This window comes from Sander vitreus, chromosome 17 (assembly GCF_031162955.1).
Source record: "Sander vitreus isolate 19-12246 chromosome 17, sanVit1, whole genome shotgun sequence".
Lineage (NCBI taxonomy): Eukaryota > Metazoa > Chordata > Actinopteri > Perciformes > Percidae > Sander > Sander vitreus.
Window position 1 is genome coordinate 1,040,803 of NC_135871.1, and position 19,051 is coordinate 1,059,853.

Here is a 19,051-nt window from a genome sequence, read left to right on the forward strand (position 1 = left end):
GATTGTTTAACCGACGAAGGCCGACGCGTGGCGACGGTGCGGGGACACACCGCACAAACTAGGGCGATGGTCAGAGGCCCAACTTGGACCGACGGCCGATAGTGGCCTTGGTGTGTCAGGGTCTTTGGCCTTTGGATGTTTTGTGCATATGGCTGCCAGCATGATATGATAGAATTACAGCTGATGTCTGCTATCAATGCCCTTGTTCCAATCGATGAGGTCTACCTGACATTCTGAAGAAGTAGAGTGTATATGTGCATTTGTTACTGTATTGTAACACTAATACTTACTTATTTCATGAAATGTAACATTTTCAAAACAATATTCTTAAAAATGAGACAAGAAAGAAATGTAAGTGTGGATCTCTGGTGTAAAACATCTGAGTTTTATTAAAGCAGAATGAGAACCACAGTTTTTTTAGTAAACTAACTGTATCAGAAACTACAGAGGCCAGGAAAACTGTTATATTTGTACATGGAATGTAAAAACATCATTGAAACAAGGAACTATAATGGCAAACTGTACGAATTTAAATTATCTAATCTATAAAGAATGCAATCTCTTGACAGGACAGTGGAACATAAATGTGAACAGCACTCCACTCACACATATTTTTTTTTTCCTCTTTAACCAAGACAGATTCCACATCAACCCCCCCCCCCTACTGTCATATCACCTATCTACACCAGCTGCAACAAACAACAGTTAGAAAAACAATCCCCTAAAACAAGAATCCTCACTTGGCGTCCAGCTTGGCCATTTCCTGAAGGTATATTCCGATGCTCTCACTGTCAAACAGAACAAAGTAAATGTTTTTCAGAGAGGAGCTGGTGGATGACACAAAATGGTTGGAGATGGCCTTGAGGATGAGCTGGGCAGCCGTTTGTTTGGGGAATCCGTTCCTGTGAGAGAGATTCAGCTTGTCAAATAAACATTACTGACTAGTGACGAGTCATGTACTGTATAAAAGCTGCTGCTAAAAGCAACACAACAAACCAGAATGCTGTGAAATGTCAATCATTACTGCTGTTAAAAATACAGTCACCAAAATGCTGAAACTGTCCGCACTGTGCAAGTAATGACACTGGTCAGTAGAGCTGGCTATCGTTTACCGTGAACTTCCCATACTGTGGTTCAATACCAATTTTTTAAAACATCACAAATCTCTTTATTTATTTTCCAGCTCCTACTACGTGAGCCCCGTCTCTGTGTAACGTAGAGTTTTTCCAATCACAGACATTATTAGATCTTGGTTAGTCTAAAACCAAGCTAGGTTAGCATTCAGGGATGGAAGAAAAACATGCTCTGGTTTATTGGCATTTCTTTAAACCAATCACAATCGTCTTGGGCGGTGCTAAGCGCCAGACGGAGCCACGGTGCCTCTGCTAAATAGTCTCAGGAAGGAACTTGTTTTGGTGGAACATGTGGACGTTCCAAAAGTAGTTTTAGTCGTGCAACAGAAAACTCAGATTGGACAGATAGTCTAGCTAGCTGTCTGGATTTACCCTGCAGAGATCTGAGGAGCAGTTAACTATAGTCCTCACAAATCCACCAGAGGTTAGAACGCCAACACAGAGACAGAGGAAGGGGACGGACATCTGCCCGAAAAGAAGGACATCCGGCGAAATTACAGGCGGCAACGGAGTAATTCCCGGAAGTGTAACGTCGTGGATATAGACTAGATCTTGGTAGATGCATGCTGCATGCTGATTGGCTCACTGATGAGATTTACTCCTTAGGTATTGGAATTTGGTATTGAATGACAAGGCATTTTTTTGATAGTCAATACTTTAGAGGCAATTGGGTCGGTGCCTAAAAAGCATTGAATTAGGTACCCAGCTCTACTGTTGAGTCTGTGAAATCAGACAAGTTTATGTGATACAGTGTAGCCTGATAATTGCCATTCCATTTCCATATTAGCCAATATTCTGTTTGGTAGGGTTAGCAGGTGTCAGACCGCAAACAACTGTGCATTCATATAATGTAAGGGGCTGAGTTGGGGCAGGTGTGCTGTATATACCAAGAAGTGCAGTTTAGATAGATAGATAGATAGATCTTTATTGCCACTGTGCTCAGAGTACAATGAAAATCTGTTTAGCAGCTCTTCAGCAGTGTGTAAGAAATCAAATACATAGAACAAAAGTAAAGTAAATACAACAAAGACAAATAGAGCAAATCTTTGAGTGACAGATCCATAGGTGCAAAGCAGTTTATAATACTCTAAAGCCCTATCCCGTGTGAATCGGCCATGTCTGTAATTTGTAAAGTTAAAATTCCCCCGCGAAGACCTACCATATTTCGGCAAACACGAGGTCTTGTGATAATATTAGTCCCGTGCGAATCAACATGTCTGTGATTTGGCAGGGCCGTGTATTGTTTTTTCAAAGTTTATGTTTCCTGTGCACCTTTTCAAGGCGGTATTATTATTTTATCTTTGCTTTTGACGATCATGAGAATATTGGAAATATGGGGTTCTACCAGAAATGTGAACTGGCATGCATGTAATTGCCCACCATAGGCCCTTGTCGGTTGGCGTTACATTGTTTTGCAGCAAAGGTTGAGCCTGGGTCATCAGTTCGGGTCACGCTGCACCCCCGCTGTGTTGGTCTGAACACACGTCCCTAACCCCAGCAGAGAGGAGGAGCCCTCCTGGCAGCACTGCAGTTAAATGTAGGCAAACATCATTGTCTACCTAAATTACATTAATATCCACTAAGGTGTTATGCTGCCACGACATCTGGCCCCTGATCCATGGAGGCAGTGTGTCACTGCTGGAGAACAGTGGTGATGCAACATTTAATGAGACAAAGGAAGAAGAGCGTTTTCTGTTCTCTCACTGATGGATCTTTAAATGGATTTTGCCGTTGAAGTCTTGATTAAAGCTGTAGTGCGTAACTTTTTGATATTAATGAACGTCTGTTCCATTCAAGCCATCACCAAATGAGTTGCTACAAAGCTAATTAAGACTATCAGCTCCACACAACTCTCTGGATTTCTCAGTATGACCATGGTCAGAAGATTGTGGCGTCCGGCGACTTTCCTGAGCAGAAACTCGAGTGAAGATAATATAGATAAGATAAGATAGAGTCCATCATGTTTTTTTAATCCTCCGTGTCCTCCTTGGCTACTAGCAACTGTGTGGAGGAGGGGGGGGGGGCACGTGGAAGGCTTGTATCATGTGGACGCGCCAACAGTTTTGTTGTCATTACTTACCCCTCAGTCACATTAGCTACAAGAGACAGGGACAAAGCGCAGGCTGCCATTCATTTTCAATGGGGGTGGCCGTTTGCCAGCGACAAGCCACGAGCTCGCCGATGCTACGAGCAAGGTGGGGCCAAAATAGACAAGAAAGTCTATTTTATGCAAACGCTGAGCGATGCGACAAAGCCAATCGGAGTGAGGGCAGCGTGATGTATGTACAGTGGGGCAAAAAAGTATTTAGTCAGCCACCAATTGTGCAAGTTCTCCCACTTAAAACAGATGAGAGAGGCCTGTAATTTTCATCATAGGTACACTTCAACTATGAGAGACAAAATGAGGAAAAAAAATCCAGAAAAATCACATTGTTGGATTTTTAATGAATTTATTTGCAAATTATGGTGGAAAATAAGTATCTGGTCAATAACAAAAGTTCATCTCAATACTTCGTTATATACCCTTTGTTGGCAATGACAGAGGTCAAATGTTTTCTGTAAGTCTTCACAAGGTTTTTCACACACTGTTGCTGGTATTTTGGCCCATTCCTCCATGCAGATCTCCTCTAGAGCAATGATGTTTTGGGGCTGTCGCTGGGCAACACGGACTTTCAGCTCCCTCCAAAGATTTTCTATGGGGTTGAGATCTGGAGACTGGCTAGGCCACTCCAGGACCTTGAAATGCTTCTTACAAAGCCACTCCTTCGTTGCCCGGGCGGTGTGTTTGGGATCATTGTCATGCTGAAAGACCCAGCCACGTTTCATCTTCAATGCCCTTGCTGATGGAAGGAGGTTTTCACTCAAAATCTCACGATACATGGCCCCATTCATTCTTTCCTTTACACGGATCAGTCATCCTGGTCCCTTTGCAGAAAAACAGCCCCAAAGCATGATGTTTCCACCCCCATGCTTCACAGTAGGTATGGTGTTCTTTGGATGCAACTCAGCATTCTTTCCCCTCCAAACACGACGAGTTGAGTTTTTACCAAAAAGTTCTATTTTGATTTCATCTGACCATATGACATTCTCCCAATCCTCTTCTGGATCATCCAAATGCTCTCTAGCAAACTCCAGACGGGCCTGGACATGCACTGGCTTAAGCAGGGGGACACGTCTGGCACTGCAAGATTTGAGTCCCTGGTGGCCTAGTGTGTTACTGATGGTAGCCTTTGTTACTTTGGTCCCAGCTCTCTGCAGGTCATTCACTAGGTCCCCCCTTGTGGTTCTGGGATTTTTGCTCACCGTTCTTGTGATCATTTTGACCCCACGGGGTGAGATCTTGCGTGGAGCCCCGGATCGAGGGAGATTATTAGTGGTCTTGTATGTCTTCCATTTTCTTATAATTTTTCCCACAGTTGATTTCTTCACACCAAGCTGCTTACCTATTGCAGATTCAGTCTTCCCAGCCTGGTGCAGGTCTACAATTTTGTTTCTGGTGTCCTTTGACAGCTCTTTGGTCTTGGCCATAGTGGAGTTTGGAGTGTGACTGTTTGAGGTTGTGGACAGGTGTCTTTTATACTGATAACAAGTTCAAACAGGTGCCATTAATACAGGCAACGAGTGGAGGACAGAGGAGCCTCTTAAAGAAGAAGTTACAGGTCTGTGAGAGCCAGAAATCTTGCTTGTTTGTAGGTGACCAAATACTTATTTTCCCGAGGAATTTGCAAATAAATTCATTAAAAATCCTACAATGTGATTTTCTGGATTTTTTTTCTCATTTTGTCTCTCATAGTTGAAGTGTACCTATGATGAAAATTACAGGCCTCTCTCATCTTTTTAAGTGGGAGAACTTGCACAATTGGTGGCTGACTAAATACTTTTTTGCCCCACTGTACGTTGGTTGCACGAGTTGAAGAAAATCATTCAAAATGGCGGAAAACGCTTCAGGACATTGTATTTCTGTATATATCTGATATGTTTGGCATTTTATCTCATACATTTTGTTACTCCTATCAAGAAATAAATAATTTTAAATCCAAAAACATCGTTCTTGTGACTTGACAATACCTCTGAAGTGACTTGCAAGACCTCCTAGATACTAGGCAATAGCATGCTACTGCTACTGGGACGTGGTTGAAGGTAGCACCAAAGAATTTCTGTTTACTTTTGCCAAGCAACCAGGAGTAGGCTAGGCACGCCCAGGAACGCCCATCAAGCGAGTGTGTGTCGCTGTCTTTTGTAGCTAATGTGACTGTAGTAATTCCTTAATGAGGGAGACAGAAACTATGCACTATAGCTTTAATGACCATCGCTCACTACCACTTCTTAAAGCTGTTACACCAGGCGGCCGACCGTCGGCAGTAAAGCCAGTCGGACTGATCAGTCGGGTCCCTGAGGTCCAAAAAAATGACTCAAAACACACTGAGGCGGCACCGACTTGAGCGTACACTCTGCGCGTGCGCGAGACATAATACGACTCCATAGCAGCAGGCGGCGCTTCTCTGTATTGTTTCCCAGAAAATGAAAACCGGCAGCTGATTGGACGAACGCGTCATGTGGTTCTTTTTTCTCCAGAAATTCAAAGCCAGATTGTCATGGCGGCTCGTTCAGAATACGATCTCATATTGGACTAAAATAGTTCACCGAAACGTGTTTCTGAAAACACTGTAAGAGAGAAATAGGCCGCGCAGCTGCTGAATCTGTCTTCATTTCAGATCAACAAAGGTCAGTTTAAAAGATTTTAGTCAGATTTTGAGAGGCTTATCCCGCTCGTCATTTCCAGGTGAGTCCCGACTGCCCTGTCTCTGACTGAACATGTCGGGTCGGCCAAAATGAAGGTCGACAGCTCCTCCAACGGACGACGGCACGGAACACACCGAACAGACTCGAGTCACCGACCTCACCAGATTGTCCACCGGCTGATAATCAGATTGGTGTGTCAAGGCCCTTAAAGCTATAGTGCGTAGTTTCTGTCTCCCCCATGAGGAATTTTAAGTAATGACAACAACAATATAACGGACGTCCAATATTATAAAAAAGTTACATACTAAAGCTTTAAGTTAGGAGTCTTATTTGTTATTTGCTCACATGCTGGATTTTGCTGGATTTTCGTTTATTCATCAAAAATATAAAGATAAATACGATTTTCTCTACACTGTGAGGGAAATGACCTGATCTGAGGAGAATCTCCTCAATAACTGATTTTATTTTATTTGTACATAAGAGATGATGATTCATTGATACATTTATTACAGTCCTCTGCATGTTTTACCTTGTGATGCTGTGGTCTTTACAGACATTAATCTGACTGTATGTAGTTCTGGCATGTTGACTGTGATACGGAAATGTTACTAGGTCCTAATTATTTAACAAAACTCTTTGTTTCCCTGCTGAGTGATAGTGATACAGCAGCTCTCTCTAACAAAGACCTTTGACGGACAAGTTTTGCAGACGGCGCGGTCAATCTTGTCAAGTTTTGACCACCCACTCTTGTCCCCTCTGGGCCGAGATATAGGCTCTCTAGAGCAAAAACAAACAGGTACACATTTTCTTTTGTTCCTTGTGCAATTAAAGCTGATAACTTGCACAACTCCTGAATGCACAGTTTTGATTAGTGTCACTTTGGGCCTTCTCAGTGACACTTTTAGAAATCACTCTTCCAGACAATCTCAAGGGATTTATTGGACACTGTTCACTTTTTAAGTGATGAAAGATGTGCTGCTAAGATGTTTTATGCCTTGTTTATTGTTGTTTTTTGTACCTCCAACTGCAAACAAATTTCCTGTGAAAGTGCATACTTTCTCTTATACATACATACTCTTGTAATTGACTCTTAGCCATAAAACAGACTGAACCAGCTGTTCATTTTCAACTTCAGAGTTGAGTATATAAGCTTCATTGACTTGCGTGTCACCTCTGAGTGGATAAATGCATTAGCAGCACTACTGATTGACATACAGAGAGTTTGAAATGAGCAGAGTGGAGCTCACCGTCCAGCAGGGAGTGAAGGGAAAGCCACAGACTTGAGCTTCTTCTCTTCCGCTGCGGAGAGGCAGTTCTTCACCGTCTTCTCTAGCTGGTCCTCACACTTCTCTGAACCCCACTGAGGGACGTTACAGTGGATGATGAAGCGGGCTGCCATCCCACTGGCCTGGCTCACTGCCACTGAAGGGGAACACACACAAACACTCATTTTGACAGTTTAACCATTGGAAGTAAAGCTGGACGATATGGAGAAAATCTGATATTACAAATTTTTTGACCAAATACATCAACGTCGATATTGCGACGATATTGAAGGGTTTACAATAATGTAGATATAATGACTTAGTGGGTAAGGCAAATAATAAAACAGCTAGAACAGTCTGGTAAGTTCAGAAAATGACCACTTTAAAACCAACACTTGTTGATGTTACGATATCCAAAATCAAAGACAATATCTAGTCTCATCACAATATTATGTATTGCCCAGCCCTCCTTGGAAGCATGCCTTGGGGCTCCATTCATGCTGCCTTTCTATAGTGGGGTTGCACACGCTTAACTCTGAGTGAACCTCCTCTGAGTTGATTGAACTAACTCAAATCAGCTGTTCTAGAACCGAAAACTCAGAGTTTCCATCTCAGGGTAAATTAACTCAGAGTTCAGGGTTAGACTCAGAGTTTGTTAAACCTCCTTCCTAAAACTGGCCCCAGGACAGTGTGTAGGCCTACCTGATGCCACCTCCAAAGGCCCCTGTGCTTTCCGCAGCTCCTTGACTCCCTCCAGGAACTCTCGGCCTCCAGCTTTCTCCAAGGCGTTTCCTGAAAAACGGCACAGCAGCAGGTGAACACAACACTGGATGGGTAGGGGGAAGTCTGAAAACGTGTTAATAAGAAAACAAGTACACATGCACATGTCCTCCTCACCCACTCCGTCTTTAAGGTCCATCTCTGCATTTGTTGGGTTAATTATTCCCTCCACTTTGATTGTTCCAATTTTGTTGATTTCACTCTCTGTTAGTGAAAGCTGTGGATCAAAGTCATCAACACAGTGTGAGAAAACAGCTGCTGTACTTTTCTGTCCTAGCCTTTTATATGGTAAATGTCGAAAACTAGACTGATATGTTGGTTGGCCTTTCATCCCAGTGAGCAAACATTGTTGTCGCTCTTAAGCCCAGTTCAGACCAAAGATTCGCGCCGAGACAAAACCGTTTAGAACGTCGCAGGGTGTGAACCGGTCCGTCTCAGCTCGACTCATGCCAGCCGAATGCGTCGCTGCAACTCAGCTGGTCGAGTCTCCAGAGGCTGGTTTTAGAATGTAAGGAGCGTCACCTGTTTCAACAGCCAATAGAGTCAGCAACTATAGAAATAAAATGATCCATGATCCATTGTATTTCTATGTCACAAACTGTCAGCTGGTGAAAATGGCAGTTTTAGACGGAGTCTCAACGAGCACCAGTGAGCACGGTATGTGGTCGAGCGAGCTAGAGAGTACTGTAGCTCAGCAAGGAAATAAAAAGGGGTAATTCTGTCCTAAATAGACAGGAACTTTCAAACGTCCCCAGTTGATTAGACTAACTCAGACTGCTGAAGGCTCACATTAGCTTCAACTGCACTTTGGAATGCATTTTCCAATGAAAAGAGGACAGTTTTGTCTCCTCCACTGCAATCATGCTAGCAAGGTATCTTCTTTTCTTTTCTTATTAAAGTCAATTCCGAATTAAATGTCCTCATCAGCTTCACCATTTCTTAGGTAAGGGGCTCTGCTGCCTCTTTTAGAATGTCAATGCAGTATGTTTAGTGCTTTGCTGGATTTTCATAATTTCAGCCTTGCAGTGAGCATTTTACCTCGACTGCTGTTATGACTTGACTAGAGAATGACTGAAGAGAGGGAGCACATAGAACAAAGTCGTGAATCAGAGAAATAAAACGTTTTCGCTGATTCCTCACTAGAAATGCAGCTGTAGCAAGCATCTCATTATCACTTACATTATCCATATTCACATTTAGAGGCAACACATGATATATCCAGCTACAAAAAGCCTGGAAATCTGAAGTTAGAACAGAAGTACAAAGAGTCGTTGCTATAGAGACGATAGACAGTCTTGTCTCGTCACATTGTTGTGAACTGGCAGCTTTCAGAACGTTGCAGTCCGCCACGTTACAAGTACTTTTACAAGTTTCAACTCATCTTGTCGCAACTCTTTTGGTCTGAACTGGGCTTTATGATTACATATTTACACTATATTTTAGCTATCTATTTAGCTATCAGCAGCTTCAGTTCAAAATAGCAGCGCTGGCCCTCAGAGACTCTCATACACATATATTACCTTCTGTCCAAGGAACAGGCTCTTTGCTGACAGGATGGTGAATCCATCTCCCGGGCCGTCTTCTACTGTGGAGTTTGGTACAGACTCGTTGTCTGTGCTCTTTGTCAGATTGGAAAAAAAGACACATTTCAACCATAATTAAATTATAACAGAGTGTACAGTTTAAACAAATAATAAGCAAGCTTAGTATCAAACCTCAGTACTTGACACTGGGTCAAGAAGTGTCAAGGCTCAACTAATTCTTGTTTGTTTACATATTCTGTGTATTCTGTCTGTACTTATTTCCTCATTTCTGGAGTCATACGTTTCTAGCTCATTTTATTTTGGCAAAGTTCTTGATTTAATACAGATGCATTGAGCACTGTGGCATATTTTCTTTAATGAAATAAAGGGTACAAGTTCATTCTTGACTGTGGACACAGTTGCTTGACAAAATAATCTCAACTCAGGGCCCACGTATTGCCTCTATCTGGAGCTTTCAACCATATCTTGTGATTTTCTGAAGCAAATGTATTTGACAGAGTTCAACTGGATCTGGGAGCTGCTCGTACTGTGACTTGTGTTGGACTTGACTATAGTGATTTTTACTATAGCCTTACCATGAGAGGTGGTTGAAAGCTCCAGAAACGGCAAATAAGTGAACCGTGACTAAAGATGATTTCGTCACGCTTTAAAAATAGGTTTATAATTTAAAAACTCAAGTACTAAAATAAGTATACTTTTTGAATCATTGTTTGCCTGCTGTTGATAATAGTTTTAAACAAGTTATAGACATGTCAGCTTCAGATTTGTTGTATTGTCCAATCACTGCATAAAGTGGGCATGATTGTTGGATTGTTGTTTTTTGCTTTTAGGAGGGGGGGGTTATATTATATGAGGTAACCATTCAACTGCCAAGTCACTCAGTTTAATTGTCTGTTTTGAAAAGTGAAATGACTTATCAGATGCAGCTGCCTGATTCTGCTGTTTGTGATGTGGTTTAAAGATTCTTTTGGGGGCAATTTGGCCTTTAATTGATAGGACAGTTGTAGACAGGAAAAGGGAGAGAAAGAGGGGTAAGACATGCAGCAAAGGGCCGCAGGTCGGAATCTGGACCGAGCTTTGGTACATGGGGCGAACGCTCTACCAGGTGAGCTACCAGGGCGCCCCGTGAAGTGGTTTTAGACGGTGTTCAAGAATCTAAAAACGCATTTAATTTGAAGCCTACTGAGGCCTTAACTGCCCCCCCATCTCTGTGAGTATTCTGTTATGTTGACTGACCTTTGGCTTGCGGCCTCGTTTGCCTTTAACCTTTTTCAAGGGTTTGACGGGTTTCTTGCTCTTTGAGCGTTCTTCCTGCTTCTCTGGGATGGACGCCTGGCTTTCTGCTTTCACCCGGCCTCCCCTCTTCTTGGAGAGCAGCTCTGGATGGATCCGAGGCAGAACCCCTCCGTTAGATATGGTCACCCCCCGCAGAAGCTGATGGAGAAAACATTTCCGTAACACCGTTTGACTATGTACTGTGCTACAACATACAATAACACGCCTTATTTCTTCTGTCTTCGTTCTCTTCAAGAAATGGTGACTAGTCTTGTACAAACAGATGTGAAATGACTGTGGTTGGTCCCAGCTGAGGTTACCCACAATGTTGGGACACTTCACGCCTGCTGAAATATTAGCTGCTACACACACCATCTGCTGTCATCTAAAACCATATGCCTCACACTCCAGGCAGAAGACTTTCACTCACATTAACCTGAGAGGACAGTACCTTTATATGTATATAACATTACGTGATTACAATGAATTGAATTTCTCATGCATTTTTTACATATTGTCAAAAAATATCCTCTGTCAGGCATTCCATTTCCAAGTATGTAATGCATATAAAAAAACAGAATGCTAAAAAAGGCAAACAGCATTGTGGGAGATCAGGGGCTTCCACACAGCCTCTTCATTTAAACTGTTGCCTTCTTGAGAATACTGTGCTCCTCCTGTTTACAAAAAAACAGACCCAAGTCCTCTTTTGTTCCATAGGCAATCACATTTCTTAATACAATTTCTTTATAAATTATATATATATATATATATATATATATATATATATATATATATATATATACAGCGGCTGAAGGGCTGCGGGAACATTTCAATGAGCATTAGAGGTAGGAACATTGACGTAGGAAAATTAAGACTTGTTGAAAATCACACCTAGAAAACAATACTTCAGCGAATTTAAAGCTATAGTGCGTAGTTTCTGTCTCCCCCATGAGGAATTCTAAGTAATGACAACAGCACTGTCGGCACGTCCACATGATACAAGCCTTCTGTGAACGCACCCCCCCCTCCTCCATGCAGTTGCTAGTAATAATGTAATCTCATAATAATAACATACACATGCAGCAGCTTTTTAAACAGAAAACGTATACTATGAAAGGCCCTGTGAAAGAGTGGTAACATACATTAGACACTGCCTAGTCTCACATTGCCAGACCCTCCTCCACAGCGCTGTGGAGGAGGGTCTGGCTAGTCCACACAGCATTCGGGGATGGGAGAAAAACGGGCTCTGTTATTTATTCATTGCTGCTACTTATATTCACCCTGTACTTATTTATGTTTGTACTTTATTTATGTTCACACTGCACTACAATAGAGCTCAACAGTGTGGTTCTGGAAGTAAACGTCCCATTGATTTTCTCCATGAGGAATTTAATTATCAGCCATAATGTCTAAACCATCCGAGGTAGACTGACCCCGAGCTACGAGGATGTGAAACTAAAGTTTCTGCTCCTGTAGAAGCTAGAAGTATGTATAAAATCAACCTGGTTTTAGGAAAAACATGTTTTATTCACGATCTTATGGAGAAATACTACACTACCCACAATCATAAGCGTAACAGCGACTTCTCTGATTGGTCCAACTAGCTGTTACTATGGAAATGTTTACTGTAGCCACGTAACGGTGAACGTCTAGAGCGAGCTTTAGGTGATAGGTTCTGTACACAGTCGTGTACCTTTAGCCTTTTTTGTTGTTTTCAAAATGGGTTTTTTGCGCCGAATCAAATGTGTTATGGTCATGAATCCTCTCGTAGCTGGTTGATTTGGTTCCAGGCTTAATACTCTTTATACAAGCAATTTCTGAAACGTCAACGGAACAACTGAATGCTGGAAAACACTTCCGGAACCAGAGCTCCCTAAGGGGACTGAGTATTTTGATTCTGATTCAGAGTTCTTTTCACATTCGAGAAGTGAAAACATTGCAAACTGTCTTTGACTTCAAGAAGAGTATAACCAAATATTAGTCAGCCACTTATAGTCCCTGTTACCTGGTTGAGCTCCTCGTCGTTGGCCACAGCCAGCTTGATGTGCCTGGGAGTTATTCTGCCTTTCTTGTTGTCCCGCGCTGCGTTTCCTGCCAACTCCAGGATCTCAGCTTCAAGGAGAGAAAACACAGAGAAAGCCATCAAACATACAGTGTGTGTTCAGCTATTTCAACATGTTTACTTTCCACTGTGTGACTCCCAGCCCATCAGGAACAACAATGTACCATTTAAGAAGTTTAGACCATACTCTACTACGAGCAGTAATGTGGATATAGACATAGCAAATAAACATAAAGTAAACATCTTCTTCTTTCTTTGTGTTACTGGCTTTATGGCCCAGGACATTTAGTACCATTTCTATTTCCCAAAAAATAGACCCATGCTATAATAAACTTTGTTTGTGTTATAATTGCTATAGTTCTTTATCATAATACTTTGCAGATGGTCCAGAGGTGTCAAACTCAACTTCCCTAAGGGCCACACTGGAAAATGAGAATCACATCAAGGGCCAGACATGTAGATGTCTTGTTGATGTGCTTTTATTTAATCGAAAAAGTAAAATATCTTTGATTGTATTGTTGCATGTCTCATACACAGGGTTTCTGCAGGTTTCACCAAGTCAAATTGAAGACTTTTTAAGACCTTTTTAAGACCATTATGGATGAAACGTAAGACCTTTATCACGACAAAGTCAGACATCAGAGTCTGAAACAATTCCCCAATTTCCTCATTGGTATTATAGGACTGGTGTCTAGATTGGCTGCAAAATAAGTTGCATGTTGGTCTCATTTGTAGTCGTAATACAGCAATTTATAGTCGGACTAGCGACAGAAAGAACTACAACACCACAGAATTAAAAACAAACTTTATAAAGCGCTGCGGAAGCATTAGAGGTAGTGTTACATGAATTGTTTTTGCATCCAAAGAATACACATAACATAATACTGTTTACAGCAGTACAGTATGCTGTTCCAGACTTGACTTATTGTGGCCCCCCTACCTGCCAGGTACTCGATAACTGCTGCCATGTAGACAGGTGCCCCCATGCCGATGCGGTATTTGTGCGTGCCGGTGCGCAGGTACCTCATCATCCTTCCCACAGGGAAGATGACACCTGCCCTGGCTGAACGGGACAGCTTGGTGGCCTTCTTCTTTCCTCCTCTGGCTGACATCGTGCTCTGGACAGAGTACAGACACAGCGAGTCAATACCATAATGATAACATACACATACAGCAGCTTTTTAAACAGAAAACGTATACTATGAAAGGCCCTGTGAAAGAGTGGTAACATACATTAGACACTGCCTAGTCTCGCATTGCCAGACCTTCCTCCACAGCACTGCGGAGGAGGGTCTGGCTAGGCCACACAGCATTCCTGGATGGGAGAAATCGTGCTCTTTATTGGCATTTCTTTAAATCAATCACAATCGTCTTGGGCGGGTTCAAAGTGCTAGACGGAGCAACGGTGCCTCTGCAAAAGGAAGGAACTTGTTTTGGTGGAACATGTGTACATTCAAAAGTAGTTTTAGTCGTGCAACAGAAAACTCAGATTGAACAGATAGTCTAGCTAGCTGTCTGGATTTACCCTGCAGAGATCTGAGGAGCAGTTAATCATAGTCCTCACAAATCCACCAGAGGTTAGAACGCCAACACAGAGACAGAGGAAGGGGACGGACATCTGGCCGAAAATGAGGGACATCCGGCGGCACCGAAACAATCCAGTAAATTAATCATCGTCGATATAGATAGGCGGTGCCCTACCCTGCCTAAAGGATATCTACACCAGGCGCTGCAAGAAAAAAGGCTCAGAGAATCATTACAGATCCAAACCAACCGGCTAACTGGGGTCGGAGGAAGGTACCGGATCCACCAGGCAGCACTGAGAGGCTCAGGAGGAGCTGCTACCCTCAGGACACTGGGATCCTAAATAAGGACACTGACTAACACTGCCCCCCACTATCATACACACACACACACACACATATATGTATATATATATATATATATATATATATATATATATATATATACTGTTTTTAATGCATAAATTGAAGGAACTGACTTTTATTTCACTGAAATTGTATTTTATGATTTAATGTGACAAATAAATGTATTAATAGATTGATTGGTTTAGTTCTCCTGAATTACAAAAATAAATAACACACCTTCTCATTCAATGCGTTTCCTTTATTTTCATGACTATTTACATTGTAGATTCTCACTGAAGGCATCAAAACTATAAATGAATACATGTGAAATTATGTACTTAACAAAAAAGTGTGAAATAACTGAAAACATGTCTTATATTCTAGTTTCTTCAAAGTAGCCACCCTTTGCTCTGATTACTGCTTTGCACACTCTTGGCATTCTCTTGATGAGCTTCAAGAGGTAGTCACCTGAAATGGTTTTCCAACAGTCTTGAAGGAGTTCCCATAGATGCTTAGCACTTGTTGGCCCTTTTGCCTTCACTCTGCGGTCCAGCTCACCCCAAACCATCTCGATTGGGTTCAGGTCCGGTGACTGTGGAGGCCAGGTCATCTGGCGCAGCACTCCATCACTCTCCTTCTTGGTCAAATAGCCCTTACACAGCCTGGAGGTGTGTTTGGGGTCATTGTCCTGTTGAAAAATGATGGTCCAACTAAACGCAAACCGGATGGGATGGCATGTCGCTACAGGTAGCCATGCTGGTTCAGTATGCCTTCAATTTTGAATAAATCCTCAACAGTGTCACCAGCAAAGCACCCCCACACCATCACACCTCCTCCTCCATGCTTCACGGTGGGAACCAGGCATGTAGAATCCTTCCGTTCACCTTTTCTGCGTCGCACAAAGACACGGCAGTTGGAACCAAAGATCTCAAATTTGGACCCATCAGACCAAAGCACAGATTTCCACTGGTCTAATGTCCATTCCTTGTGTTTCTTGGCCCAAACAAATCTCTTCTGCTTGTTGCCTCTCCTTAGCAGTGGTTTCCTAGCAGCTATTTGACCATGAAGGCCTGATTCGCTCAGTCTCCTCTTACAGTTGTTCTAGAGATGTGTCTGCTGCTAGAACTCTGTGTGGCATTCATCTGGTCTCTAATCTGAGCTGCTGTTAACTTGCGATTTCTGAGGCTGGTGACTCGGATGAACTTATCCTCAGCAGCAGAGGTGACTCTTGGTCTTCATTTCCTGGGGCGGTCCTCATGTGAGCCAGTAGCACTTGATGGTTTTTGCTTACTGCACTTGGGGACACATTCAAAGTTTTCGCAATTTTCCGGACTGACTGACCTTCATTTCTTAAAGTAATGATGGCCACTCGTTTCTCTTTACTTAGCTGATTGGTTCTTGCCATAATATGAATTCTAACAGTTGTCCAATAGGGCTGTGTATCAACCTGACTTCTGCACAACACAACGGATGGTCCCAACCCCATTAATAAGGCAAATAATCCCACTAATTAACCCTGACAAGGCACACCTGTGAAGTGAAAACCATTTCAGGTGACTACCTCATGAAGCTCATTGAGAGAACACCAAGGGTTTGCAGCGCTATCACATCTACTTTGAGGAATCTAAAATATAAGACCTATTTAAGAGTTAAGAGTTATTTCACACTTTTTTGTTAAGTACATAATTCCATATGTGTTCATTCATAGTTTTGATGCCTTCAGTGAGAATCTACAATGTATATAGTCATGAAAATAAAGAAAACGCATTGAATGAGAAGGTGTGTCCAAACTTTTGGCCTGTACTGTATATATATTGTACACAGATAGTTCTGATTTTATCTGTCCAGGTTTTGACATATCTGTGTCTGAGATGTATGCCGCCATTCACCTTAATACAATGGAGGTGAAAGGAATTTTGTTTGTAATGGTCACAGCATTAAAAATTTCATTTAAAAAATATATCAGGAAGATCTCTTTCCAGAAACAGTGTCCCTGTCATCTTTGGATAATCCACAGAACACGCTGGAGACAGTTTTTTTTTTATTTATTTCTGTGTTCGAAAGGAGCTAGACTCAGGGTACCTACACATTTTCCAAAGTCAAATTTTCAAACTTTTCAAGCATTTTTAATGTGCATTTTCAAGCTTTTCCAGCATTTTACAGCTTGGTAAATAACATATTTATACACAGTTTACACTCAGTGGTCCCTTTATTAGGTACACCTGTACAATCTAGTACAATCCAATACAACTGTTCTGCCAAAAAGTTTACTTTTAATATTCCTATAATGTTCAGGTTGTTTTTACACGTTCATACAGGTGTTCATTCAATGATATGTTTAGCATTGAGGTCATAGTTAGTGGTGTTGTTGTACTGGACTGCGTTATAGTAAGTTGTTTCTAAGACTGAAAACTGCACACCTTTTTAAATTAGATTTCAAATTCCAAAGCCTAAGCAAATAAAACCAAAGCATTGTTAATTTAGCAACTTCTCCAGCCACCTTTTTATAATTAAAGTGAACTGACTCTTTTATAATAGAGATATTTTAGGGAATGAAACCAGAGTGATTTACATCGGTGGAATTTAAAGTGCTAGAGTTTGCCAAAAATTAAGGACATTAACTACTTTACCATAAACCCTTCTGCTTGGACAATTAAGCAATAATTGGATAATAATGAAATTGCACAAATGATTTATGAGGGTTGAATTAAATGTGTAACAAACATACAGATGATGGGAAGACACTTGTCACAGTCAACGATTTTTTCCATGTTTTTACTGTAGTTTTTCAACGTATTTACTATATCAAATCCTAGATAAATAATTTCGAAATATGCAGTGTGAATAACTCAGTCAAGTATCAGCCCAAGGTAACGTTAGTGCAGGCATCCTCCAACACATGCTAACACAACTGATTGAAAAAGCACAGGCTAATCTGTAATAGGGTAATTAAATAGTGCTGTACTAGGAGGAAAAACAAGATACGTCACGTCCACTATGTCGGTGCCATAAGGCCAGTCGTTTTAGTTTTTTTTGTTTTTTTTACAAGCCGTATATTGACCGTCTATGTTATGGAGGAAAGGTTACCATTCACCCCCGAGGTTTCCATGTAAACAAGTTCCAGCACTGAGCGGTGTGATAGGCTGCGGCCTGCAGCAGCGCAGCTGGAACACACACATCATTTACACGTATGCATTAATGCAGCTGACCGCTGGCGGTAAAGGTGGAGGGATATCATGTGTGCGTGTGGTGTTCGGCGCACGAGCCGAATGGAAAAAGACGGGAATGTGACCGGGGCCATGTAGGCTAACGTTACAGTAGCCATACCGAACCAAACGTTACAGTGAAGCAAGTAACACCCCTTCGACGTAGCTACGCAGACGTTAAGGTTGACTTTTCGGTTATTTAAATCGTAGAAAAGCCTGACACGGCGACTAAACGGAGAGGTGTATTATTTATTGGCACCTATTCAGCCGTGGGAAATAAAACATACAGCTAAGGGTTATTTTTAGCTAACGTTATGCCAGGTCGGCTTCGTTTGGCTAAACACAAATATTCAGAAGCGTACACATTCCGCGAGGCACTTTCGCGTGTTATTCTACAATAGAGACATTAACCACAACGACCTATTTCTTTTAACATGCCCCCGCCGCCCCCTTCTTTTTTCATGTAGCCTCTAATCCTCAACATACAGTGTAATCACATCAGACATGGAAAGTAAAGCGTCTCCGTCAATCCGGATATGCGCCTGGGCATGGGAAATGAAAAACCGTCTAAGTTTTACCTGTTTTGTCCTCTTTTCACGCAAATCAGCGCGAGTCAGAGATGCTCCTGCACGGCAGACAGACGAATCCCCGCGGTGAAAGACAGCGCGCTTTGTTTTGGTTCTGTGTATGTGCTGTCCTTGCGCGTAATCTAGCTTCCCGACCTTAGAAAAACCCCACAGAGCAAGCAGGAACAGCGTAGTCTGGTTGGAGGCAGGCTCTGTGCTACTGATGCTGCAAAGGGGAAAAATTCAGTGAAAACGCCCCCCTAACATGGCTTCAAGAAGGACAATGTTGGTGGAAAGGAACGTGATGTGCTCAGATGTGAAGGTAGCAATGTTTTGGAAGCAAAGCAAAATATAAATAAACCCTATAATAAATTCTCGTCGGAGGTTGGATAGATCCTAAATGGTACCAAAAAATGACCTCTCTTAAGGCCTTGGAGCAGGCTATTAAACATGATATTTCCCAGCCTCCCAGGCAGTTTCATAGTGGTTCACTGAAGGCTGTATGTAAAATCTAAATGAAATCTGTCTGGTCTAACAGGTAGTGAAACAGTAGCCTACAGGCAGCGTCTCTCCTCTTTGAACATGCAGACTGTGGGAAGGAATTCAGGC

At 42.1% G+C, this 19,051-nt stretch overlaps 1 protein-coding gene across 1 annotated transcript; it reads right to left on the reverse strand.

Annotated features, from left to right (window-relative positions):
* Positions 1-364: 364 nt before the first annotated feature.
* On the reverse strand, positions 365-18,646 carry macroh2a2 (macroH2A.2 histone). Its single transcript, XM_078273469.1, has 9 exons — positions 18,455-18,646; positions 13,743-13,920; positions 12,746-12,852; positions 10,702-10,899; positions 9,442-9,540; positions 8,039-8,138; positions 7,844-7,933; positions 7,124-7,298; positions 365-902 (listed from the first exon to the last, which is right to left on the reverse strand). The coding sequence occupies exons 2-9, from the start codon at positions 13,912-13,914 to the stop codon at positions 737-739; spliced, it is 1,107 nt and encodes a 368-aa protein (XP_078129595.1). The 5' UTR covers positions 13,915-13,920; positions 18,455-18,646; the 3' UTR covers positions 365-736.
* Positions 18,647-19,051: the final 405 nt, after the last annotated feature.

Excerpts from the sequence above, each read along its gene's own strand:
- macroh2a2 (XM_078273469.1), bottom strand. The coding sequence starts at position 13,914 with ATGTCAGCCAGAGGAGGAAAGAAGAAGGCCACCAAGCTGTCCCGTTCA. Across the intron at positions 9,541-10,701 it reads AACGAGGCCGCAAGCCAAAG|AGCACAGACAACGAGTCTGT; the intron begins GTCAGTCAACAT and ends AATCTGACAAAG. Across the intron at positions 903-7,123 it reads CCTTCACTCCCTGCTGGACG|GAACGGATTCCCCAAACAAA; the intron begins GTGAGCTCCACT and ends TCTCTCTCACAG.